The sequence below is a fragment of the Syngnathus scovelli genome, chromosome 3, assembly GCF_024217435.2.
Source record: "Syngnathus scovelli strain Florida chromosome 3, RoL_Ssco_1.2, whole genome shotgun sequence".
Lineage (NCBI taxonomy): Eukaryota > Metazoa > Chordata > Actinopteri > Syngnathiformes > Syngnathidae > Syngnathus > Syngnathus scovelli.
In genome coordinates, this window is record NC_090849.1 from 18905743 (window position 1) to 18932951 (window position 27209).

The 27209-nt window shown below is 40.3% G+C and overlaps 2 protein-coding genes across 4 annotated transcripts in view; one reads left to right on the forward strand and one right to left on the reverse strand.

Annotated features, from left to right (window-relative positions):
• Positions 1–54: 54 nt before the first annotated feature.
• hsd17b3 (hydroxysteroid (17-beta) dehydrogenase 3) lies at positions 55–5556 on the reverse strand. Of its 3 annotated transcripts, none has more exons than XM_049762853.2 (11): positions 5287–5556; positions 5120–5169; positions 3259–3305; positions 2907–2982; positions 2715–2822; positions 2541–2608; positions 2375–2419; positions 2083–2117; positions 1624–1846; positions 1409–1558; positions 55–859 (listed from the first exon to the last, which is right to left on the reverse strand). In XM_049762853.2, the coding sequence occupies exons 2-11, from the start codon at positions 5133–5135 to the stop codon at positions 734–736; spliced, it is 894 nt and encodes a 297-aa protein (XP_049618810.1). In that variant the 5' UTR covers positions 5136–5169; positions 5287–5556; the 3' UTR covers positions 55–733. The 3 variants fall into 3 exon arrangements, with proteins under 3 accessions (XP_049618810.1, XP_049618809.1, XP_049618808.1); XM_049762852.2 differs by having other exon boundaries at positions 1624–1689; positions 1765–1846; positions 5120–5553; XM_049762851.2 differs by having other exon boundaries at positions 5120–5554.
• Positions 5557–6396: 840 nt separating this feature from the next.
• ipo11 (importin 11) overlaps positions 6397–27209 on the forward strand; it is a 51276-nt gene continuing 30463 nt past the window's right edge. Inside the window, exons 1-15 of the mRNA XM_049763536.1 lie at positions 6397–6532; positions 9084–9233; positions 9671–9771; positions 11191–11263; positions 13253–13459; positions 15097–15229; positions 16320–16378; positions 18621–18669; positions 19511–19581; positions 19660–19852; positions 20349–20501; positions 20889–20932; positions 21611–21701; positions 22816–22863; positions 25133–25238. Coding sequence (XP_049619493.1) covers positions 9096–9233; positions 9671–9771; positions 11191–11263; positions 13253–13459; positions 15097–15229; positions 16320–16378; positions 18621–18669; positions 19511–19581; positions 19660–19852; positions 20349–20501; positions 20889–20932; positions 21611–21701; positions 22816–22863; positions 25133–25238 — 1466 coding nt within the window. The 5' untranslated portion in view covers positions 6397–6532; positions 9084–9095. The remainder of the gene's footprint in view (positions 6533–9083; positions 9234–9670; positions 9772–11190; positions 11264–13252; positions 13460–15096; positions 15230–16319; positions 16379–18620; positions 18670–19510; positions 19582–19659; positions 19853–20348; positions 20502–20888; positions 20933–21610; positions 21702–22815; positions 22864–25132; positions 25239–27209) is intronic.

Below are 27209 nucleotides of genomic sequence, written 5' to 3' on the forward strand. Positions count from 1 at the left end.
ATAATGTAGCCAAGGCACATTACATCAGAGAAACCTCACGATAAACAAGCAAACTAAAGTATGCCATGGAGTATACTATATTGAATAGATAGAAGGAAGTTGGGATGGGATAGCATACAAATAAGACAAAATTAAATAATTTTTAGTGCAGTGGTTGGACGTTACTGGTCTATGATTCTGTGCACTGATTTCATATTAGTTGCTTTACCTGCAAGTGAAAAAGATATTTCAGCCACATTAAGTATAGAGTCATCTATTAAAGTAATACACCACAGCAAATTAAAATCACAATAAAATAAACAGTGAAATGAAGTCCTTCTCTGACCTTACCAATACTGAGTTTCATTATTTACATTTTTGCTTTTGTTAGTGCGAACTAATTCAATAGAATACTACCAAATATGCATGAACCCATGACAATGTTTTTCTTGTCTGCACCAACCATAAACAAATCTAAAATTCTTCTTCTCAAAGGTCTGACTTGCAATATCCATAAGCACAAATCCTGCCCTCAGCCTCAACGGGTATCATCCAAACACTTGCCTTTTTACACCCTCTAGTGGCCTCATTAAATATTGCACTACATGTTAAAACTTCTTAAATGAATCTGCAACAACTTTACGTGATTTCTAACCATAAAACACATTTCCAACATCACAATCGATTCTGTCTGATTTTGGACATTCCATTGTTAATGTATTTGACTCGGCACTGTTATGACACTCCTCCTCCTTTAGGTTTCCATTATTACTGCTCGGGATCTCTTTTCTGCTTGTTTTTTCTCCACGTAGTCCTTTATACCTCGTAGCATAAAGTCTGAATGGAGAATCTTGAGTGGGATAGAGAGTAGTAACCAGCCCTGTGCGTGCACATGTACAATAGACAAATTATTTTCTTGTTCATTGCATCCAGAAAGTGTTCATAGTGCTCCACTTTCTCCAAAATTTGCTATGTTACAGCCAAGATGAAAAATGTGGCATCGGGATAACTGTGATTGCTGACGGAGTTTGAGAAATGTGGCAGAGGAATGGGCCAAACTGGCCACAGTTACGGCAGAGCAAATCACAAACAAAAAAAAAAGAAGCAAACAAAAATATCACAAAAAATATAAGCAAAGAAAATAGCAATCACAAACAAAAAATAATCCCAAATAAAAAAAATGTCAAACATAATATACTAAAATTAACATGCTTGATATTGACTATACATAATTTAATATGTACAACATGGATGAATATTGGACATATTAAATTATGTACACTCAATATTTTTTATAAAGAACGGCATGAAATCTTTGTGTGTCTGTGGGGGGGTTTGTTCTACTTTGGAATGAGGCTGTGAGATAACAAAACATGGACAAAGTCAAGCGCTCTGTACCAACATCTTAGTATAACCGAGTCTTCCTTACCAGCAACATATGGCAGATGCTGCCGTAAGTTTTGTCCCCAGCTCTGATATACTGCAGCGAGCTCTCCACAAAATCTCGTGGGGACAGCATGGTCACGTTGGTTTTCTGGTAGCCCGCCATGCGAGTGGAGACCCCAAAAGGTGTGACTGCCTAAGGAAGAGGTCAAAGAGAAGCTTGACTAATTGTTTCCCCGCCCCTACTTGAAAAGGTTGCACCTGTATAATTATGCCTTTATCTTTGTACTCAGCGTGAAGACCTTGAGAAAATCTCTCCACAAATATCTGCAAGAGTGATACGCACAGTTTAATGAGAGTAACAACACGTTTGGAGCCAAAGAGAGGTTGAACGATACTCACTTTGGATGCAGAGTACAGCGAATACAAAGGAAATGGAATGCTGGCAATTCCGGATGCAATGTTTACTATCACCCCTTTTCTCCTGCATACCACATACACACAAACTTCAACCACTCTTTATTAAATAATACCAATGAGAGCGGGGCATTTTTATCTTTGTCAATGGAATGGATCACGAATCGTGTAGGTGTACCTAATAATGTGGCCGGTTGGTGCAGCTGTGTTTGCTTTTTTTTTATGGTCATTGTCATCTACTACTAGCAGCCATTATAGTAGTATAGTTTGTTACATCAAATGAAGGAAACCTGAAAAGGAAACCTGTTTTCCATGCCCGGGAGGATTATTTTGCACATCTGTTGCAAAGAGAAAGAAAGAAAGATAGATTTTAGGGCAATGCAAAGAATTTATTATTAGAGCTTTACTCTCAAATGGAACTTATTAGATTTTTGCAAATGTATTGGTTTGTCCACAGTCTTCTGCCTACCTTCGACAAAATTAATTTTTCTCTATATTGTTATTATCAGAATTTTGAGACCCTCCCCCCAAAAATATGCGTAAGTCCTAATTGTATCATTTTTTGGACCTTTGAATGTGGAGGTTGGACACTTACCTTCACCATGGTTTTCACATTACAATTGATCACCCTCGTGATTGTCTGAAAGGGACGATAACAAGCATTGTAATCATCTGATCTTTGAGAAGAAAAAACTGTGCAGTGTCAAAAGTTTCTCATTTTCTGTCAAGCAAATATACTTGCAAACTCGGCCGCCACTAACCTGGTCCAGATCTTCACCTTCGAGGAATCTGCGAGGGACCACACTGGGCACCATGCCTACATTGTTGACTAGGACACAATAGTAAAAACCAGCTTTGATTAATTGCATTTGATAACAATTTGCACGCATTGTATAGTTGGACTGTGATAGCAAATTATCATGCTGAAGATGTACCTAATACACCGACATCCAAGTACTTAAGATGCTCCTCAATGTCAGTGAAGATATTGTCCTTGGTGAAGTCTGCCACGACTACTTTAACGACCCGTTGTGTAGATTCACCTGCACATGGACACACGATATCTACACTACCCAAGTCTGTTATGACACTGGTAGATACTGAAAATAAAATGAGGTAGTCCTTACTTATTTCCTTGGCCACCTTGTCCAAAGTCGCTTTGGTTCTGCTTATAATCACCACGTTCATTCCATGTTCAGCCAGCTAATAGTGGGACAAAAAGAGGTAAAGCAGCAACACAGTACTACTTTCCTATCATGACAGAGTTCTGGTGCCATCTTGTGGCATCTTGGGGTATTTCAAAAAGATGCAAAACATCTAAGGTTTTCAGTGAATAGCTGAGGATAAGAGTCCACAGAATAAAAAAAAAAAAAGTGAAGAGATGAATTTGTGAAAAGTGAGTTTGATGTCATACATATTAGGTTTTAAATAAATTTTAAAAAAGGGTTATGTCCAATCCCAGTTTAAATAAAAACTTACCGCAAAGGCGTATTGTCTTCCTATGCCCTCTGAAGCACCGGTGACCACTGAAACAGAAACACTTTGTTATTTGACTTGGCATTCCTCACTACAAGGATGCATTGGTATCATCATGATGTCAAAGAGAAGGCTTGTGTTTACTGATTCATCACGTTCGAGTTACGTTCTGTACGTACAGCCTGTTCCTCTGATAAGGAACGTGCTGAGAACATGTCCAGCCTGCCACTACCCTCTCATCTCCGTAGGCCCTGAATACTTAGATAACATATTTCCTTTCCAGCAAGCTTTTGGGGGGCTTCCAAGTCAGTTGTGACATACTGGAACTGTTATAATAAAAAAGTGGGTCAGCTATGGAAGGAATGAAGAAGTAATTTTAACGTGCTAAAATTTAGTAATATTAGCTTGTAACAGTATATGTAACAGTAATATGTAACAGTTACATTCCTAAAACTGCAAAACATTGAGAACAGTGATTCTCATAGTGTGTGATAACACTGGTGGGCCCCCTCAGGCAGTAGGATAAATAATCTTCCAACACTCAGCACTTGGATTTGTGTTTGTTAGAACGAATTTGACAGAATTTTTATTTACGTCATGTTGGCAGCTCCACGTTTTCGTATGTTTCTCATAAGTTCTGTAATGTACAAATTTCTGGGAGACTCTAAACGCAACCAACTCGGTCTGATTTGTGATTGGATCTGGGAGTTAAGGGGCGGGGACAGTGGAGCAGACTGGAGCTCACATGTATGATACCAAATAAATCTCAGGTCTTCCGATTTTTGGTCTGTATGTGCATGCTATAAGATTACTCTGCGGTATAATTTTTAACCTATAATATGGAGTCATGCACAAAGAGGAAATATCTCATTCTGTGGTGTAAATATGGCAAAATTGCTGGTGTAATTTCCACCAACCAAGTAGATCAAGACGATTTGCAGTTCGACTTAAGCCCTTGTCTCAAAACTGCGCCTTATGTTTGGAGGGTCCTGTCGTAAAATGATCCTTCAAATTAAAATTATTAAGAAAAATTAACTACAATAATTTGTGCTGTGTCACTGTTTTGTCTGTCACACTGTACTGGAATCTCTTGTCAAACAATGTCCTCAATATTGAGAGGGTTAATGACCCTTTGCTTTGGGCATGACCAAAGTGTATGGGAATATTACTTTTCCACAGGGTTACTGTTTAATCCCACTAAAAATCCGTCACGGGGAAATGCTGTCAACTTTAGAAGAAACTGTTGGACCAGTTACAGATGGCAAGTGACTGCTCGTCTCTCCAGACTAATCGTTAGTACAAATTAGTTTAACAACTCTGACACTGCCAAGCAGCTCAGATGGGAAAAATTTCAGTAATTCAGGCAGGTATTAGATCTTCCGGATTGCCATAATCAAATACACTGTTGGATTCCTGTCTGACAAGTATTTGAATAGGCAATTCTGGACTTGTGCAAGTTTGTTGACACGATTGTTGCCACACGGCTGTGAGCCAATGTGCCAGATCATTTCATTTAGAAAGATTAGGCACAATGATTAATTCTTGGTTTGCAAGTAAATCATGGCAATGTCATGTCAATATGAGTGATTCGAAAAGCAGGTTAACTTAAGAATGTGAACTGATTCAATTAAAATGTTTTAATCATGACCCAGATGATGTTTAGGAATCTAGATTTGGGTCATTTTTGGGGACAAAGTTATTACAGTACCATAATTTGTTTTGTTGTGGAGGTTACAGTGTCAACTTTAGCAAGAAGAAAACAATGTGAAATGTTGATTTAATGAATGTTAACCTCAATCTACATCTAATCTGTTCCCATATAGTTTATGCTACACATGCACACTCACACACACAGCATGCTTACCTGCCCATTCCCCCATGGACAAAAAGAAAGACTTTGGCACTGGAAACCACCTTTTGGGATAAAACATCCTTGTAAAAAGAAGCAGCTTCGCTCCATAGTAGATCACAACGACAGCACCGAGAGTAGTGAAAAACCATTCCATAAAGTTCTTCATGTTTGTCCGGCACCTGAGGCACACTGCTGTTCCCACCGCTGCTACTGCTGCTTACAGCTGTGTTTGTGCTCCAGTCAGGATCTCGATGAGTGATGCAACCAAAATAAATATACACAGAAAATAGTGATCTTTGCCAGAGAAGATACTCCCTTGCATGGAACAACACACACTCTCTCTGCCCCCCTCTGTCCAACAACTACTGAACATATCGTATCTGTCGGTGTCAGCCATTAAATGCTGTAAGGCATGTGACTAACTTTGGTACGAGTCCTTTTGGAGAGAGAGGCACAACTTGAAAAACTGCATTTGTCAAACCGAAGTGTGACTAAGATGTGTACAAAGGTTGATTGCTCACAGTCCATTTACTCTGGATAAATGAATGGATGCATTGATGAAAAGTTACCTCATCCTGGTCCAAATGCCATATTTTTATGAGAGGGTGGACTATAATGGATAAAACCAGGTGGATTCATCTGCTTTATTTACAGTTGCAGTCATCAGAATACTGTGTTTAGACTACTGTGGGCTCAGAGAACATATTAATGCAGGTAAAGAACATTTATAACAAGTAACATTTTAAAATGGAATAGAATATAACAAAAGACAATATAAATGGCTTTTATGAAGTGTAATCACTGTAGGAATTTGCAATTCACGTGTTATATGTGTACCTTCAAAGGGTATGATAGATGCATTCAGGTGCTTTAGGTTTTATTTGATCGGAAAACCCATTTCAAACATCCTTATTCAACAAATGCAATTTGCTCAAAAAACCTCCAGCCTTTCAAAGTAAGCTGTAGCAGACGTGTGTGACGTCATGCACGCTGTGATCATGACGCCTCTGATCCACTAGTGAAATTTTGCCATGATTAAAAGTAATTAATCAAATTCACATTTTATTTTCATGCATTTTCCAAGCAGAACTAAAGAGCACGTTCTTCCAAAATAATAGTTTTTTTTTTTATATATAACTCGTTCTAAAAAAACAAAAAAACAGAAGGATTTTACTTACGGACAATGCCAAAATAAAAGCGACAAAGTTTCATTATCAGCGGAAACCGCAATTTAAATCAATGCATTGGTTTAGCCATTTGAAGCGTTACTTTGCCACTGACGTCATCAAAGCGCGCCGGGTTGTGGAGCTGGCGCCATTCTAACAAGCGTGTGTCCCCCCATCTACCTGCCGGAGTACCACTAAACACAGCTTTACTTGCAATTTACCTACTTCTGTGTTTTCTCATCTGCAGTCAATCTTTTAGGTGAGTCCCGTAGCATTTTCTCGAAAATGTGTCGTCTGCTGATTTTAGATGATGAAGACATTATTGGTGGCTAAAACGTGCATTGCCCTCATCTTATCTGCTATTCAATAAGTTTAGCTCCCTTGTTAGCCTTAAAGTTAGCTTTGCTTTTTCGCATATTGTGTGTTTTGATCAAATGTCATTACTCTCTTAACGAGTGACACCAAAAGAGGCCCCTGCAAAATGCCTATGCGAATAAGCCTCCGCTATGTGCAAATCATTCAATGACTCTACGATCTGGTCAATCGCGGATCATACATCAGATTTAATCGTGATTTTAGTGTGTGGTGATTTGCTTAGAAAAGCCAAATGGTCAGTTTTGGGTGGGCTAGGCTGAGAGGCCCGTGTATGGGATCTCCAATGGCATGGCTAACAAGCTTGGACACCGTTTGTGGCTTGACAAGCGGTGGTCTTGTTGCTAACATTTGACAGCTGCACAGCATAAAAGGATGACACGTGCATGTGTCAATGTAATGTAGGAATAAACAACAGTGCAAGTGTAACTATGAAATGCATGTAGTGGTGCAGGCTAGATAGGCTTTCTAACCTGGTCCGTGTCCGGTTTGGATGACCAGGTGGTCGTATGTGAACTGTGATACTGTTTTTTCAGTGGCTTTCCTATCTTAAATTGAGACAGATTTGTTGTTGGTGGAGGTGGTTGTTGTTCTTTAATGTTTTCTTGACATCATAATTTAAAATACAAAATGATCAAGATCTTTGTCCATGTACATCCGTGCAGTTATGTTCACCTAAAATGTATAAACACAATTAAAGCTACTTCAGAATTACCCCCATAAAGCACATGAGTAGCCTGTGAGCCTGTTCTAAAAATAGCTCACCAGTGATGGGACATTGTGTTTTTCTAGGAAGGTTAAGACATTGGGACAGTGCTTCTCAATTATTTTCTGTTATGCCCCTTTAGGAAGAATAATATAACCCCCCAACTAAGTGATTATAAGTAGTATCGTTTTTCTATAAAATTATAATGAGTATGACATTGCATCCTAATTAACGTGTTTCCAGGCGGACCTGCCCTACTATTGGAGAATTTTTTTAATAATAATATTAATAATAATATTAATAATAATAGATAATAGTAATAATACAGTAATAATTTAGTAATAATTAGGATTTATGCAATCAAATGGAATGTAGATGTGTATTTAAAGACTTTATTAGATGTTATTTGTAATTAAAAACAATTATTTATATGTAATTAATGGTGAGAATGTTTCCGATGTTAACCACGCCATCACCAGTGATTTTTTTTCCAATCAAATTTAATGTTATTTAATTTTTATTTCAATTCCATTATTTTTTTACATTATTGTCTTAATATACACAATATTGTCTTAATATATGAATATACAGTCATTTCAGATAGGACTGCTAGCACCCTTGCTAATGATCATGCCAAATTATATCATCTGTAGCTCTTAATAGTCCCATTTAGAAATTTACTATTTAATGCACGCACATATGCGACACTTGTTGATGCTCAATGTTCCAGCATTCCAGCAAAACATCCCTTTCAATGTCAACTACTGGCCTGAAGATGGCAGTGTTGCTCAATGCGAACTCATCTACTTGCCACCCTCCGCCAAATGCACAAAAGTATTGGGACAAGCGGTCATTATAATGGCATCTGGCCACTTCTTTATGTCTAGAACTACTTCCGCTGGTGGAACAGTAAACAATTTTGACGCAAACTGTTCCCACATGAGTGGAGGCATGCAATTGTCCAGAATGTTACGATAAGATCACACATTAAGGTCCAGTGGAACTAATAGTCGTAATCCCGCCTCATAATAATTAATTGACCAAGAGGCATGTCTCAATATTCTTTTCCACACACTGTGCTCCATCCTCTGCTGGCCTGAAACATTTATGCTTGTTAATATTCATTAATATTAAATGTTTGGAATTAAGTGCCTGTCAACTGATCTTGACTTCAGATTCCTCACAGAATGAGGCAGGGGAATAAAAAAGCAACCCCTCAAGGGTTGGTAACCTTCACAGGTTTTCACATGTTTAAAAAAAGACATCACTCCCTACCTACCCTACTATTAGGCACTAAAGTCCCATTATTGAAAGTGATGGACTCATTCATTGTCTCTTAAGCTAAGTGAAGATGATTGTGGACCGGAGAGGCTTGAACATAATTGAAAGCAGTAATGGAGACAATGACAATGTGCGTGTTGAGGTTAATGGCTTGGTTTGCCTTAAAATGGGGGCAAAATATTTTGCAATTCAATTTGTTCCGTGACATGTTGACTTCCGATTGAATTGAATTTTAAAACAATTTCTCCCATAGGAAATAATGGAGAGGGAATTGTTGAAACATTTGTTTTACTTTTTTCTTTTATTTTTAAGTTTTTGTTATTTTCATTATTATTTTACAAAATAGTATTCTAACGGTCCCTGTGAAAATAGTGAAAATAAAAATGTCTACCAAAGTCAGAACTTTTACGTAGCAAGAGCATTGAAAAGTTTCTGTCTGTGTTCCTTTCAGGTATATCCAGCTATGGATATAGACGGTGCCAGTTCGGTGGTGCTGAAGACGTTAACCCAAGCCACCAGTCAAGACACGGCTGTGCTGAAGCCCGCCGAGGAGCAGCTCAGACAATGGGAGACACAGCCGGGCTTCTACTCTGTCCTCTTGGTGGGCAAGAATTACATTTGAGTTCAATATTTCTAAACGGCTCATTTGCTTTAGACACACGAATTTTGAAATGCAGGAAATATGGGGTGATTATGGAGCTGCATTGAGACTCCGCAAATGGAAACTCAACGGCAAAATGTGATGTATATGATTAAGTCTCAGGGCTCTTGCTGACTGCGTTGCATTATTATTATTATTTATCCATGGCGCGCCTCAGCAGTCTCGACTTCTCTCGGGTGTCAGCACATCATAAGTTACACATCGTGTTATTTATTTTAATGTATACAATTTTTGTATTTTCGGTTGTATAGAAAAGAAAATAGTTGCCTCGAGTGATGTCATATTTATATATAAATACTTTCAATTAGGACTGTCGCAAATAAATCGTTTTGGAATGGATTCTCCGATTACACCATTGATTCCTTGTTTGGCTTCAGAACATCTTCAATAACCATATGCTGGATGTGAACGTGAGATGGCTGGCAGTACTCTACTTCAAAAACGGCATTGACAGATACTGGAGAAGAGTGGCCCCTAAGTAAGTAGATGTTTTTCACTTTTTAATGCCTCTCTTGCTGTTATCTCCTTTGCCGCTCTCTTTATTTCTCTCGTTTTATGGCGTTCATCTTTGTTTTGGTTCCATTTTCCTGTTACAGCTCTCCTATGTGTATTGTGCCTTTATTACCGTCTTCACTGCTACAGCTTGTGTCTTCCCTCCCTGATTATTTATATATTCCGGGCTTTTTGTCTTTTTAATGCATGCTGATCCGGTGGCCTCTGTGCTTCCACCGAGCCCCGTGTGTCTTAGGCTACTTTACGAGATGACTCTAGTTGGATTTGAATGAAGCATTGCTCCATAAATCCACAGGACAGCGGCTGGCCCGAGGTCTTTGGTTCTGCCTCAGCAATCTTTGTGTTAGGCCACTTTGTTTCCCGCTGTTATTTCCTTCTTCTCAACCGTCTCCTCTTCCTCCCTTCGACCAAGTTTGTTTTGCAGCTGTCGGTAGTTTAGTGAAGTCGCTTTGATTTTTTAGAGTGCTGTGTAAGGTTTTTTTTGGCCACCATGTAATTTGATTACCTTTGGGCTCATTGCCATGAATTGAAGCGCGATATGGCGCGATGAATGTGGTGTCACGGTACGAAGCGCAGGCCACGTTATGACTCTGTTGCACCGCGTTAATAAGTGTATCTGACCACGGACTCGGAAACAAATGGTGTCTTAACAGCCCCATTTGTGAGATTGTTTTGAGCACATTCTGTTCTGGCACGCCGGAATCAATTGATTGTACGTCTTTATCCAGCCGGTGATTTTTCGACAGCACTTTTCACCTCCGGTTGCCCAATGCCGATGTATATTTCAATCTTTTGCTCATTGCCAGCGTGCGTGTAAATCCTCTTTTACTTAAGCACATGCCGAGGCGTCGTAAATTGTCGCACCCTCCATGTGTACCTCCTTCTCCTCGCTCTGACTGCTCAGTGACGCATCGCCGTGATCATTCAGCACTCCCCCTACTCCAGTAAGCTTCAGCTGCAGCTAAAATCGACAGCTTAATTTTTTTTGGTATGTTTTGCAAATTCGTTGCACAAAAGAGCAATGGCAAGAGCGTCAGCCGCAATTTTGCGAACGATAAGATGTTTAATGGAGGTAGAGGATTTACAGAATGTTGGCAACTGGTTGGTGTCATTGCTATACAAGGATTTGAATTTATCCCCTAGCATCTTAGTAGACGTCTTCATATTTCTATTTGGATGTGTATATTTCAAATCAAGTGCGAAAGATTCTTCCAAGAGTTTGGCAGGCTTGCTGTCCTCACAATGCAGAGGCTGAGCTCTGCAAAGGGCTGCCATCTTGCAACTCGCATCTCTCAGGGATTAAAAACACGGCATATTCTTTGCGCTGTCAGATGCTATTTCTTCCTCTAGCCTGAACATGTTTTCTCTGTGCGTCTGTTGCCAGCGCTTTATCAGAGGAGGAGAAGACCACGCTACGTGCTGGTCTCATCACAAACTTCAACGAGCCTGTCAATCAGGTTAGTGGTTTCACTCCACTCTACCCCGCTGAAATCACACCTGCCCTGCCCTGATTGTAGGCTCCTTTAAAGAGAAATCCTGTCCTCCGTATCAGATTTTGATTACTACATGCCATATGTAGAACACTGATTGCCATCCATGCATTTACATCTGCCTGAGCTGACCACAGGTCGGAGGTAGGAAGCGAGGCTTGCCGACGTTTGCCGTTCTCACGGTTCTTGTGGGAATTAAAACATGCAGTCAGATAGAAAAATGTCAATGCAAACTCATCCATCCATCCATCCATCCATCCATCCATCCATCCATCCATCCATCCATCCATCCATCCATCCATCCATCCATCCATCCATCCATCCATCCATCCATCCATCCATCCATCCATCCATCCATCCATCCATCCATCCATCCATCCATCCATCCATCCATCCATCCATCCATCCATCCATCCATCCATCCATCCATCCATCCATCCATCCATCCATCCATCCATCCATCCATCCATCCATCCATCCATCCATCCATCCATCCATCCATCCATCCATCCATCCATCCATCCATCCATCCATCCATCCATCCATCCATCCATCCATCCATCCATCCATCCATCCATCCATCCATCCATCCATCGATGCGTGGCTCATTCTGAACTGGTCACTACACTGTGTTTTTTGTTTTATGGGGATTTTTAAAAATAAACATGACATTAGTGGTGGGCCACTGTTTATCATCATGAAAAGTGATTTTTCTAAAGGCTTGGACCTATGGTGGCATGATCAAAGCTATAATTGGGTGCGGGTGGAAATCAGGTTGCCACGAACCTTCTGGAGATGACAACAATACAACGATTCTGATTGCGACCACGGAGGAGCTCTTTGAGAGGCTGAATATGCACTCAGCCATTCAGGATTTCTCTTGCTGTCCACTGGACACAGCTGGCAGGATGAAAGGCATGAGAATGAAGTCATTTGCACTCTTTGGCAACATGCCGTGTGGCCTAAAGTACCTCCTGATGCTATTTGAAAGATAAGACGACCCAACTTGCTGCCTCCGGGTGCGGGCTGGGGATTTTTTTTATGTTCGTGTCCTATAACCTGAATACCCCTAAAGTTGTACAGAATTCTCTGAACAAATATGTCACTATAGTTACACCTTAGAAGCATGCTCATGACACTTTTTTCAAGGAGGACTAGAATCAACAAGACAGGTTTGTAGAATGTGTAAGAAAAATAATTTAGGTGGCATGTATCGGTCTGCCAGTACATGGAAGGTGGCCCTGACTGGCAGCGAGCATTCCGTTCTCTACTGCTTGCTTTTCCCTGAAGGCAGATCCTTAAACATTAGGACTATTAGTGTCCATACGGCAGGCTGTTTAAATACCATATGGTGCCACCGCTCCGCAGTCGCACCTTCTCTTTTGCTAACCAAAACCAGACTGACCGCTCGATGTTTTATTTCCCAATGGCTTAGTGTGCTTTTGGAATGAAAGAATGCATTTATCAAGGTTAAGGTAAACAAATGTCTGCAAGTAAAGGCCTCTTAGACCAATCTGACGTCAGCAGTTGGGAAGTTGGCCGGGCCTTGGCGAGCGCCATCTGCTCACGTCGGGGAGCCACGGGTCGGTTTTCGGCGGCATTACAATTAATCACTCTGATTAGCTGTTAGCTTGCATGTCAGTTTACGAGACAAGAAGCAGAAATGATGAACCGAGGTACCTTCTTATATTATGGATGAAAATTCATGTTAGAATCTCAGGAAATTATTTGACCGGTGTCCTAAAATGGATTATGTTTGACTTTGGAAATGCAACTCTGTTTTAAAAATGCCAAACTATTTTGGCAGAAGTGTTTTTAAGTGATCTCTCCCAAGGATTGTTTTTTAACTAAATGCACTGGCACATCCCTCCTCTGCCGTTTGATGCTGTTTGCCTGCGGTCATTCTCTTTTCCGTGTGTGTGTCTGTGTGTGTGCGCACGTCTGCTTTGCCAACAGATAGCGACCCAGATCGCGGTGCTGATAGCCAAGGTAGCCCGGCTGGACTGCCCCCGGCAGTGGCCAGAGCTCATCCCCATTCTGCTGGAGTCCGTTGTCAAGGGCCAGGATGCCCTGCAGCAGCACAGAGCGCTGCTCACCTTCTATCACGTTACCAAAACACTCTCGTCCAAACGTCTGGCACAGGACAGACGGCTGTTTCAGGACGTAAGTCATCAGCGGCCTCATTTGTGGACAGATTCTGTCTCTTAAATTGTTAAATTTTTTCTCATCATGTCCTCTCCCCGCTGCCAATGTTGAAAGTTTGTTTTCAACGCAGAGTTGGATGTTGCCTGTAGGTGGTGCTGTTTAGCTGCTGTGTGTCTGTCAAACGTGAGATGAATATATCCGTGCGCTTATCCAAAGTAATGCTCATTTTGTTGAAGCTCTGATTCTGAAGATCTGAAGATTTTCCGTTAAATGCCATCAAGTCTTTTCAAGAATGTAAGATTAAAGCAAAAAAAAAAAAAAATATGGAGTTGGAGAATAAAACATAGTGTTAGGGCAAAGAAACGATCAAAAAGACTAAGCAAAGCACGGCTGTACTCCCCAAGCTTTGGAAGCTTCCTACAGCTCCCTATCCTTCTAATCTAACATTTCTAGTTTTTTTTTTTTTAACACTTGAATCCTCGACATGTACCTACCTCATGCCACGATTGCTGCTGGATTTGCAGTTTCTCTCTCTGGAGCCTCCTTTCATTTGTTGATGAATATTTCTGTCTTTGCATTTTTAATGTGCATGGTTATCACCTTCTGAAGGTGTTTGCTGTCATTTTCATTTCAACCTTGTTTTTCCTCACCTTTATCTTTGACACTTTGACTTCCTTTCATGTATGATTGTGAACTTTTTGGACATTTTACCTTTTGATCTGTTTAGTGTAGATGCTGGAAGTCAATTACTTAGCACAACTTGGAGTTGACAGAGAATAATTGGCATCAGAGGACCAAGTATTCTGAAGATGCCAAAATGTTTAAATAATGAAGTGTCGTCAGGATTTCCCACAGAACTGTGGAACTTTCTAACTTCTGTGACGGTGATTGACTTCGAACTGTTCCGTGACCATTAAAAAAACATTTAAATAAACATTTTAACATCTTTAATTGTCATAAATGTACAAACAGATGTTAACCACGATTTAATAAAAGTAACAAACTAGAACAAAACGACGCTCCCTTGGCAGAAGCTTAATTAGAAGAGGAAACTGTTGCCCGGAGCTTTGGTTTGAATCGACCCTAATGAGCCTTTTTTTTTTTTTTGCATCTACTCGGTTTTTCTGTTAATGTATTCAGCGATGCTCGGGCCCTACGCCACATTGCACATGTATACATACTTTTATTGGAATGAAAATCAAAACCCAAAGCTCATTACCATGCCCTGGCTGATTGTCTGAGGTAGTAAGCCACACGAGGTACCTACCCCGCTGTCAAATGGGACCAACCGTGCTTTTGTTTGCCTTTGATCATCCCATTTTGAGTATATGCTCTCCTGGAGAAAATGTAATTGGTTTTGAGCCCAAATAATGTTTTGGGAGTAAGGGAAATAGCCAGTTCATTGAGACTTAAATTAGCGTGGTGACTCTCGAGGTCCTTATTTTCTCCCGACTTGTCTTTTTGTGTCTGCTTTGTTTGTTTATGAGTCATTTTTAGCGCAGCAGCTTCTCCAGCCGTGTGATTATATTTTGCTATGTGAATGTTACTTGAAGATTCATTCAATGCGCTCACTGGGGTGTTTGCTCAAAGTGTCCACTGATCCAGAATGATTTGAGCAGTGTGTGATTGACTGTTTTGTGTGTGCGTGTCGGCAGTTGGCGTCGGGCATTTACAGCTTTGCCTGTTCCATGTGGAGCCACCACACGGACCTCTTCCTCCAGCAGATTTGTGCCCATGACGAGACGGCGGCGATGGCATCGCTGGAGAGAACACTGCTGTCGCTTAAAGGTAGTTGGCGCCATAAAGTGAACGCCTGCACCACACACACGAGGAACACTTTTTGTAAATGGTGCCGTAATATGTCCTCAAAAGTGATGAATAGCGAGTTTTGAAATTAGACTAGTAAAAATTGTTCAAATAGTTTAAAAAAAATGAATGGTAATAAAAAATTGCCAGCAACATTTCTATTTTTAAAAGTGGACACAATTTGTAATTTCAGTAATGACACAAAGTTGATGCAAAATTTGTAGGCCACATAAAATGATGTAGCGGGCCCTATTTGGCCCCTGGGCCTTGAGTTTGACACCCATGCCATGGATGCTTTAAAGTGAATAAAAATTCATTTTTTTAAATGAATTTTATTACATAATGTAAAGCATTAGCAATGGGAGAATCATAAAGACCAAACAGTAAATTGGGGCGGTAATTGAGCTATTCAATTCCTAAGCTTTAAATTGACATAAAATGCCTTCCATAATTATTGCCACCCCTGGTTAAGATGTGTTCAAAGGCTTAAAGTGGTGTCAAATGTAAGTGAAACTTTTATAAATCGTTCACCAGACAGAGTCGAGCTCCTCCCACGGCCATCTCATTTCCCAGACCTCAACCATTTTGAAAACCTGCGCCGTGAGCTAAAGAGCAGAGGACTCGCCCGGGTCGATGGATGATTTAGAGATCATCTGTGAGCCGTTTTATTCAAAAGGGTTATGTCACATGAGATTCATAGGATTCTTAAGTGCTTTGAGGTCATAGTCAGTGGTATGTATTCCGTTTAAACATTTAGAGGGAAAAAAATTGGCGGCGCATTAGTCATTCACAGTTTTTCATCATTCACCACAAGGCTCAATCGCCATCCCGCCGATAAAAGAATTTTAAGTACTTGGCTGTGCTTTGTGGAACCCAATCAAGTCGACGATTCAGTGGAACCTCGGATAGTAAAGATGATTCAAACAATAAGTCGTGTCTTTTATGCAGAAGAGCTTTCACAGGCGGTAGAAATTGGGATTTTGTTAAAAAAAAAGATGCAGAAGAAATTCTCTTTTTACTGCATCATGAATAAAACATTGGGAATGCTATAAAAATATTTCCTCCCCCTCAGTACTACGCAAGTTGACCGTCCATGGATTCCAAGAGCCACAGCAGAATATGGAAGTGATGGTGAGTGCTATCACTTTTTTTTGCTTAAATTGCACATATTTCCAGGAAAAAGACATTTCAGCATTTCTATATGCTTCATTTAAGAGTTCAGTGTGCAAAAAATGCGGATAGCCATGGTGATTTGAAATGCCCGCAGCTATCTATCTCTCTGTGTTCAAAGAGCCCAGAGTTTTGTTTGAGCCCCTCTCCAACTGTCGCCATAAACAAAGTCCAAATCCATAAAGCTATTTCATTTTTGCATCCCATCAACCACCTTATGACCCCGATGCTTTCAGGGCTCGCACTTGAAAATAACAAATGTGCGCATTTCTCCTCTTTTTGAACTGCAGATGGCTGCTTACTGTTCAGTCGGCCATTTTTTTTTTTTTTTTAAAACAAATTCAGTGACGCCTTTTAGGTTGAACGCTCTAACGATAACAATTAGTTTGCGCCCAATTAGATCTAATTTCTGCCAGCAAGTTTGAAAACACAAATGCCACCAAGCTCCATTTAGGCAAAAATTGACTCGTCTACCAACAAACTGTTACTTGAAACTCTCCTAAAATGGAGGTTTAATAATAGAATATTGTCTGCCATTTTGTTTCGCATTAACTCACTGCTAATGTAGCTTCGACTGTGCTTGAAAGTGTCTAAAATATGTTAATATAAGTATGATCTAGTCCAAGTGCATCGTCACATTAGCCGTCGTCACATCTTTAGTTGTTTAAACTTTGAATGCGTTCATCTAAACATACTTAGCCATTTACTCCTTTATTTTTTAGTTTGCAGTCCTACTTGCTCACCTTGTAGAGGCCAAAGCCTTTTTTTATTTTTTTATTTTATCGTTGATAATCACTCAGTCTGCACAAATGAGTTAAGTTCTAGCTAGAAGGGACAAGGTCTTACAGAGGCTGTAACTCTTACATTAAAATGTCATTTGCCTCGAGCTAGTTATTCCAACTCAGCGGGCAGACATAATGGCTTTAGAGTTAATATTTCATGTTCAGATTGGATTTACATGTTGTAGCTCAGGCTAGTTCCTGTTTTAGTTTGCAATACCATTTTCACTCGCGTTCATTCGCCGTCCTCGGATTTCCTTTGACATTCTCCGAAGTAAGAGTAAGCCTTCAAACAGATGTTTATTTGTGTTTTTGTCACGATGTGCTACTTTTAACCAGTTTACAGGTTTTCCACGGTCAAAGTTGCCTGATATTATGTCAAATAGAGTTAGCAAATAATAATGTTGGCCTTAGCTCTGAATGAGGCAGTCTCCGGTTTTATACAACCTTCCAATTTATTATGTGATGGTTATTATGTGACCTTGTAAACTTATGCTAACAAGAAAATACAGAAAACTCTTGTTTGATATTTTGTGTGGTTCCAGCTAATTGTCTTTTTTTGGTGGTATTATTTTAAGTGGAAATCCAACTGCGCCAATTAAGGCAGGTCAAGGCAAAAAAAGTTGTGCCGTGCAATGGGGAGGCGGCGTGAAGCCACTGCGTTTTATTTTTGAATGTCGCCCACTATCGCATAACTGCAAATTGGACCGGCCACCGCAATAAAAACCTCTCCTCGTGGGAGTAGATGTTCTTTTGTATATCACAACAACACTTTCACAATCTGCTTTTATTGCATTATTCCTTCGTTTATATAAAGTAATACCTTAAAGCACAGCTCAATCGCCTCTCTGCTTCCATTTGCAGTTTATAGGCGGAGTTTCTCTTTTCTTACGCGCTTGTGTATCTTCCCAATCGGTTACCCTCTGTCACTATTGTCTTATCATAACTCCTCCTAATAAAAAATCGATACAGTTGCAATCTTTTTCTCATCACTCATCCCCAGAGGTTCCATTTAATCGTCAGTCAAGTGCGTTTCGCTCACCAAGCTCAACAAATGACATGCCATGGAAGTCGTTTTCATCATCCCCTACTTTCTTTTCATGAAGCCCACCTCACTTGACTTTTTTTGGGGGGGAGGATCTATGAAGTTGGCCTGACTGTTGGTACGAGGTGGCTGATTAATGACACCACCGTTGACCTCATTGCTCAACACTAATGCAGATCTTAACAGACTGCATCTCCATTTATCAATCCATTTCTTTAGTCACGACTACCCACGGGCTTCGGAAAATTGATTCTCTTTCATCCTGTGTGGCTGCCACTGCTATTTATCCTCCTGAGTGGAGAGGCAGGTGTAACTTTGCTTAAATAGTGAGCACCTAAACTGCAGAAATGGCGGCAATTACATCTGTTTTTCTTTTTAGGGTTTCCTGAATGCAGTGTTTGAAAGGCTAAAACAATTCCTGGACTGCTGTGAGTACTTGGCCTCTCTTCATCTTTGAGATATGAACACTTTTGAATGAAAGACACAAAGAAAGACTCCAACGTTTGTGACGCTATCATTACTAAACTAGAGAAGTCAAGTTTCTGAGCAGAAAATGAAGTGGGTCTGCACACCTCATTAAGGGATCCCTTACATTTGTTTTCCTGTAAATTAAGGCCTGAATTATCCGTCTATTTTCTATGGTTCTTTTTAAATTATCTATATTCCACTGCGCTTTGTCCTTCGTTCTCTTCAGTTTTTCTCATTAGGGTCGCATGTGAGCTGGAGCCTATGCCGGCAAACTTTGCTTGAGAGTTTCGGCACGTCTTGGACTAGCCAGTCGCAAGGCACATATAGGCAAATTAGCATTACAGTCATTATTATTTATAACTATGAACCATTGATTATCTTCATTTAATGTATGGAATGTGGGAATATATATACACAGAGAACCCCCCCTGAAATGAATTTTTTAGTTCACTCATCTTGATGGCTGCGATGTCAGAAACAGACAGCTCCGACTCTTAAACAAAATTGAATTGTCACAGTTTGTGCTTTCTGCCGTCAATCAAACATCGCCACAGATGTCTTTGGTCCATATGGTGCTCACTAATGAAACAAGGGGCTCCATCAGACCACTGTCACAAATTATGAAAGTGTTTGCTTTGAATTGATTGATAAAACAGTCCTCAATATGCTGTTCCATTTGGGGCAATCGTGCAAGCATTGTGTTTACTGGTAAAGGTTTAATTACTGCAACATGACAATTATGAATAATTAAGACTCCAGATGTCATTCTCCAACCGTCTTTTGATCGTGGTGTGGTTTTAGGTCGACAAATCGATACTGGCAGCACTTGTAGGGAAAAGCTGGAAAAGACGATCATACTCTACACCAAAGTTGTGAGTTCAAGGAAAACAAATGGTAGTTGATAAACAGAAGAGTGAGATCTAACTGTACTTTTCTTCTCTTTTCCTTAGTTGTTGGATTTCTTGGAGTACCACCCCTGTGCATTTATACCTTTAATCCAGTGCTCGCTGGAATTCGCCGTGAGCTACGTGTTCACGCCCGTCGGAGAAGGCGTCACCTTCGAACGCTTCATCGTCCAATGCATGAACCTCATCAAGATGATTGTTAAGAACGACGCCTATAAACCTGCCAAAAATATTGAAGGTGATTTTGTTGAACATGTGTTTGAGATCACTTTCACGACACGCGTCAGACTGAGTAATATAAGTTTGCCTTGATGTTCCCATCTTCCACACAGGGCAATTTTGTGAGGGCAAGGTTAAAGAGCCTTAGGGCATTTAGCAGAAAAATATTGGCTGCAGCTATTGTGATGTATTTTTTCAAACTGCGACGTCAATCATGTAGACAGACAGCAGGTCTCTTGTGTATCTGCGAGTATGACAGGTCCACAAGTAGCGTAGCGCTAATGAAAGCAAAATAACAAATGACTCTATTGGCTCACTGATCATATATTTTAATGTGCTGTTTGTAATTAGTATTATGAATAATGATGTTGGAAATGACTTTTTCCTGCATTGTTGCACTCTGTATTAATAATAATAATTGTTGTGATTTAGGAAATGTTGGCAGGGACAAGAGATAACAACGTGCCAACTGGATTTGAATATTTACTAACAGCTTCATTGTCCTCTCATTGTAGACAGTAAACCAGAAAGTCTGGAGGCTCACAAGATCAAGACGGCTTTCTTCACACACCCCACACTGACGGAGATCGGACGACGACTTGTCTCCCACTATTTCCTTCTCACGGAAGAAGAGCTGACCATGTGGGAAGAGGATCCCGAGAGTTTTGGTAAACATCAAATGAATCCCGCAACTCCCTTGTGACCAAGAATCTAATTTTAATTATTGATAGACTTAACAGATATTTCCGTTCCTGTTCATGAATATATATTATTAATCTGATCTCTCAATTACGCGTCTCGCATAATAATTGCATGACTTTCATCATTTGAAACCCTGCATGATGGACACATACAGTACATTTGCAATTACTTGGAAATCAACCATTTTGTTCAACTTAGAAGGTTCCATTGCATCTAAATGAGGAAAATCATGATTAGCTTTGAGCTCAAATGGTGGAGTAAATAGGTTGAGAAAAACAGAAAAACTTTCCCAATGAAGGCTTCTCCATGTCATTGAGCACCATCTGACTCCCTCTCACTCTTCCCCTCTGCAGCTGTTGAGGAAACGGGAGGCGACTCTTGGAAATACAGTTTGAGGGTGAGTAAAAACTTTCCGATTTCGAGATGGAGAACTCTTTCCATGTTGCTTCTTCTACTTTAATACATCACCAGTGTATTCCCTGATATTAATCATGGCAAAAGTTTGCTGCGGACAAAAAAGTACACTCACAATCTAGTCAACACAAGTTTTCCTGCATTTTTTTTTTTTTTTTTTTAACACAGAGGTCCTAAAAAATTGTCACATCCAAGGCGTAACAGTAGATAAAGCGTTATGTCCGAGCTCCCCTGCAATCAGACTATGAGATTCATGACTTGTTGGACAGCGGCAACTTGCTTTCAACACAAAACTCCGCGTTACATTCCGATAGTATTTTGCACAGCCTACTTTGACCTTTGCTTCAGCATGCTGTGAGGGGAATTGATAAGGACGGTTGACAGAGGACATGTCACCATGCAACTTTTGTGCTCATGAATCCCACCGCCTGATTAGAAGTGACTTTTAGCCGTCAATCAACCTGTGTGAATGGAGCCAGTGAATTGGCTTTGTCTGACTCATTCACCCTGCTGATCTTTTTACGCTTGCAGGGTTGGTAAGGTGAGCGAGTGCTTGCATGCATTCCCCCAAGAATGTGATTTATTCTCCAGAGTGACATGTTTTTTTTTTCTTCCCGATTCTTAATGATAATTTTCCCTCTCTTTGATGTTTTTTTTTTAGCCCTGTACAGAAGTGTTGTTTTTGGATATCTTCCACAACTACGGCCAGACCTTGACGCCTGTGCTCCTGGATATGGTTCAGAATCTCCACGGTTAGTTAAGTCCATTTCCAAGAGTAGTTGATGGATTTTGTCCTTTATTATTACCTTCCGTACAGAACATGTCATTGTTATGCACATGTACATTACATATTGGATCCTGTGGAGAACACATTTTAAAATTGAACTGAGATTCAGCAAATTCAGCAATTCAATTCTCACACAAATAATCATCATCTCTCAATTATCGACCAAATAGGTTAGTCCCACATTTTGGCTGCTTTAGAAAAAGGCCCTCAGAACTGACGCTATTCTCTCCTACTGTAGATATAGTCCTCCTCTCAACATATATGTACTGTGGTTTATAAAGCAGAAAAGCATTTAGGCATGAAAGAATCATGTTGCCTTTAGTAATGTATGTAACAGCTTTGTCAGCAACCTTGAATTCCCTTGTGACAGATCACTGTTATTGTATAACCACTCAATGGCATCTCCAGCACTCGGTCACACTCACATATGCCTTTGCGCCTCGATGGCGACAGGCTTTTCTGTGTCGCCATTGTTTGTTGTCTTTGTAGGGTTTGCTTCTGGCCTCTTCTATTCTGCTTTCAGCTTCAAGTGACAAAGTGGAAATAGGTTCAGACAGAGAAAAAGCGACAGCAGATTATGAAATTCTATGGTTGAGGGGAGTCAGCTATTGATTTGAGACCTTGGTGCACCACAAGGACTAATAGAGGTAGAAAGCAGACTGGTGAAGAGATGTGACTTGACGGAACAGAAGTCGCTAGATGGAAATCACAACCTTTGTGTAACTAGTCCATCGAAAGTAATGTCTCCACAGAGAACATCGTTCTTAACAACCCTGTAAAATTTGAATGAAGTCTGCAAAGGCCTGATAAACGGATGTCTCCGAAAGGTTATGTTAAACCTACCATCATAAAATTTGTGGACAACACCAACTTAGGCCTCAGCCGCAAACTCTGTGATCGAGTGTGAAAAAAGAATGACAGCCATTTATGAAGCCAACTGAAGCGCTTGTTTCTGAACAAAAATAGAGGACCTACAGATTATATTGAATATTTTAAAACGTGTCTCCCAAGTTATTCACCACAGTAAAATTGACCCAAAAAAAAAAGGAGAGTGAAAATGTCCATTTCTTTTGTTGCAGGCCCAATCAATGTGGAAAATCCTGTTGAGCTGTTAATGAAGGACGCAGGTGAGTCAAACTTCTCTTTTCGTCTTTCTAAGGAAGGTCAGCGCTGCCACTTGGGATGATTTAACAACATCCAAATGTCAATCGGATCGCTTCCCAAAGTGGATAGTTCTACAAAAGTGTTTCCAATTGAGACATCAGTCATCTTCTGGCACCTTTAATAAAAACACAACTTGATGTTGAAGCTGTGTGCTCTGCTGCAGATAATTACAATAGTTAGTGTCAACCTTGTTGAAGAGAAAATAAGTGTGTTGAGTAAATAAAAACATTTTAACAGCACTCTGAATAGAATCTGACATTAATGATGCGGCTGGGTTGTTAGTCCTCAACTCTCAATGATAACTTGAGCTTGTTGTCTGGATCAGCCGCACACATCCATCATACAGGCTATAAAACATGATGTGTAAATTAATAAATAGAAATTGGGACTCTGTGTGTTGTCAAACTACAGCCAGGAACTTTTTAACTCTTTTTTTAAACTGCACTACTCATTTAGGTTTTTAGATTTGACAGTATCGAGTACGTTTTCCAAGGTGGCTTAGCCTCGTAAGAGCGAAGCGTTTTGTGATCATAAACTGTATTGCGTTTTTTTTTTTTTTTTGTCGGTTTTTTTTTGTTGAAGTGCAGGTATGGGGGAGGCATTAAAATTTATGTTGTGTGAAATTTGGATTTAAAACAGAATAAAAGCTCACTATTATAGAAAGGTGTTGAGAAAATGCAAGATTTGGATCATGGTGGGCAGAAGAAATAATTTGGTCAGCTCCTTGCATCATAAACTTGGACACGCACATTGTGAAGTGAGAGTTATTTGAGAGTAAGTGTTATTTTAATTGATGTTAAAGTCATGGGCTGAGTCTAAAGTAAGATCATCTTTCATACTGTCCACGGACCTGAGGCAGGAAAAAGTTGTGTGCCAGCTTGGCATTAACAAGGTCGTGTGAAAAGGGGGCAGACAAAAGACAGACACTCATAAAAAAAACAACCTTAATTGACTTCCCGACAAAGAATCTATTTAACGGTGTCTGTAATCTCTTTTCATTGCTCGTAAGAAGTGAGTTGAACAAAACGTGCAGAGATTCCTTTTACCTGTCCCAGAGAGTCGACCTCTGGCAATGTTTCATTGAGAAGAATCCAAGCGCTTGATTTGGCACCTTCGTCCCATCTGTCCTGTGTGACTCTTTGGACTTGTGCATCTGTTAGTCATGATGAAGGAGAGCAAATGTGACTGAGGCGTGGCGCTGCACGAACTGCACAAGCCACTTGTGTCACTTTTAAATTTTTTTTTTCCTTCGAGGCATATGGTCTCACCACAGTGCTGCCGCCATCTACTTTGGAGGACATTATCTTGGCTTCCCGCTCCCACAGTAGCGGGGATGTACCCTGCAGTCATCGACATCCTAAATGCCCTACTGACTGCATGATTTTACTGTTTCTATAAGGATTCGCGTCATCAAGCGGCATCAGACAATTGTTCTATGGCTGTAATTACGTATCACTCTTGTTTTTTTACCCTCATCACATTACACCGCAATTCCAGTCCACTGCAAATCTGAATTATCCAACCAATCCATTAGCTGACGGTATCCAGCCAATCAATCGCAGGGCACACGGACAAGCAACCATACACACTTAACTGACACTTTTGTATAATTTTAGAATATGTGAGGAGGCTGAAGTACAGAGAAAAGTCACACAAGCATGGGGGAAGTATGCAAATCGTGATTCAAACCCGAGACCTCAATATCGTGAGGCATTCGTGTCCCAACGGCAGAAAGCTGACGTTGCAACAATAGCCCCATGTTCTCCCTTTAATTGCATTTCCTGCTCTCGTCTATATTTTTTGCAACATTTACTTTCCGCCATTGAATGCTAACTTGCTGTCAGAACATAACAATTCACTGATGATTTTCCTTTTTTTATTATTGATGTTTTCTATGGTATACTGCTATGCTTTTTTATATTCTCAGTTGTTTCCATGCTGTAGAAGCCCATGCCAAAAATGTACTACTACCAAATTGCTTTTATTTATGTCATATTGACTTTGCTTGCCTTCTGCAGTTGAAGGGCAGATTATTCAGCTCATCTGAATACCGCAGTCGTTCTTCTGTTGAATCCTAGAGCTTCATTTTTAATAAAACAAAACTATATTCAGTACATCAAATCTCAGTTTTTAAGGAATGCTGTACAAAAATGAGATGGCTCATTTCTTTTTAGGATTCTTCAATATCAAAAGTGGATCGACTGACTCTGCTTTTTCTTTGATTGTTTGCAGTGTTCAACGCAGTAGGCCTGGCTGCCTTTGAGCTTTTTGACAATGTGGACTTTGACCAATGGTTCAAGAATCAGCTTCTCGGGGAGCTGCAAGTCAGCCATCACAGGTGACAGTGTTTTTCTGTTTTAAATAGATACGACTACGAGTTGGGTGAAAACTTTGCATCCAATTTTATTGATTAGAGCACACTCTCAGTCACTACTCAAGTAGAATTTGCACAATCCACTGCGGCTGTGTTTTAATAATAAATATTATATACTGATTTGGAACACGCCATCGTCAAATAAGTCGGCTAACAAGATAGCAGCAGAGGCTAACATTCGTAAATCTCATGAACTATTTTCAAATCCTATTTGCTTTTTCTACTATTTTAATATAAATTGACATTTAACTTAATGTATGGTGTTTTTCCCCAGCATCAAGTATTGATCTTACAGATTTAACATCCTTATCAGATAAGTCCAGCTAATTTCCTACTGACCTCTGTTACGCTATTGATTCGAATAATCAGCACGGTCAGTTTATGCCAAACGCCTCATTAGTATCCAGCCGATATCCGTCGGCTGCATTAACAAACTGCCGCCTGTGTCCGCTCAATTGCTCCCAGACGAGTGACGCAGCAGTTGGGTTGGCAATGTGGCCTCGTCACGTTCTCAGTCTACAGACTCAGGCAGTGGGCCGGGAGATAAGCGCATTTAAAAAGTGATGAGAAAGTGGGAGAGTGAGCTAGCTGCTGGCGTGAGTGATATGAAGAACAAAGGAGCGCCCTGCAGGCACAAATGCCAGGGAAATCAAAGTAGCAACCCGGCATCACTCCAAAGATCAGCCACTCAGCCGGCTGCGTACGTCAGTGAGTCGGCGGACTGATGTCACTGTGACACGGTTGCTCAGGTGCTTCAGTCCTTTTGACTTTGTTTTGATAATGTTGCGAGTGATGCCAAGGATTCAAACATTCGTGGGCATTTTCATCATCTCAGATATTAACACAAAGTTAAAAAATGCGTCATCAGAGTTTGTTCTGGTCTTACAGAAAGTTGCTTCCTTATGCTTATCTCAATCCAGCCAATCCACAGTATCTGAACAAACCCAAACCTTTTCTCACATGGCCACTTTAGCCCCTCCGCACTTTGTGGGCGGAGCTATTTTAATTTCCCTTTGTGTCACAAAACGTAGTATTTATCTCTATTCATTAAAAGTACATCTATAATGATAATAGCAACTCACCACCAGTTCCTTTTAGTCAGCGTTAAATGTATTCATAGACCTCCTGCTGCCTTTTCCTTGTTCTCGTGCGCGGAATTAAAAAAACAAAACACGTTCCTGTCAGGTTGTACTTGTTTCTTGAGTTGTTTGAAGAGACTGCTATGCATATATAGAGTCGTCATGAATATTAAAATATGACAACCCCCCCCACCATTTCTTTTCTGAACTGTTCTAGTCATTTTCCCTCTGTAGCAATTACTGGTGTGTGTTTGTAGTCTATCGTGAAATGCGTGTATGCTTTGTTCGTGCAGAGGCTGGCATGTATGGTTCCCAGCGGTGTGCATTAGTCGGTATATACAGTAATATAATATACAGTACGTGCTCTGACATATGAGGGATAAAACATCCTGGTGGGAGCACTAGCTTTAGTCACTGTCTCACTCACCAAGAGCTGTGCCTGTTCTGTTCTGATGTAGTTCTGAAGATGAAAAGAAGCCACTATAGACATCGTCATGATTATTCACGTTGTATCAAAATCAACTTTGAGACCTTGATTACAGCGGGAAATACATTTCACTGTAGCGTCATATACTTGGCAATCTCTCAAGAAAAACAAAAAGAGAAGTTCAAGCCAAGAGTCTCATTCCAAGAAGCTTTTCTGGCAGCTGGTTGACTTTCTAAACTTCTCCTTTGCATAAAAGGTGCAGTCGTAGGAAATGGAACATGTCTATCTATACATGTGTCCTCAGAAGAAGTACTTCTTTTGGATGCAGAGGAACTTCCATAGTCAACTGCGCAAGAGTGAGATTTTTTTTTAGTTTAGCTTCTTCTTTGTCTTTTACCGTTTTTCACATTTAAACCCGTTTGGCGCATA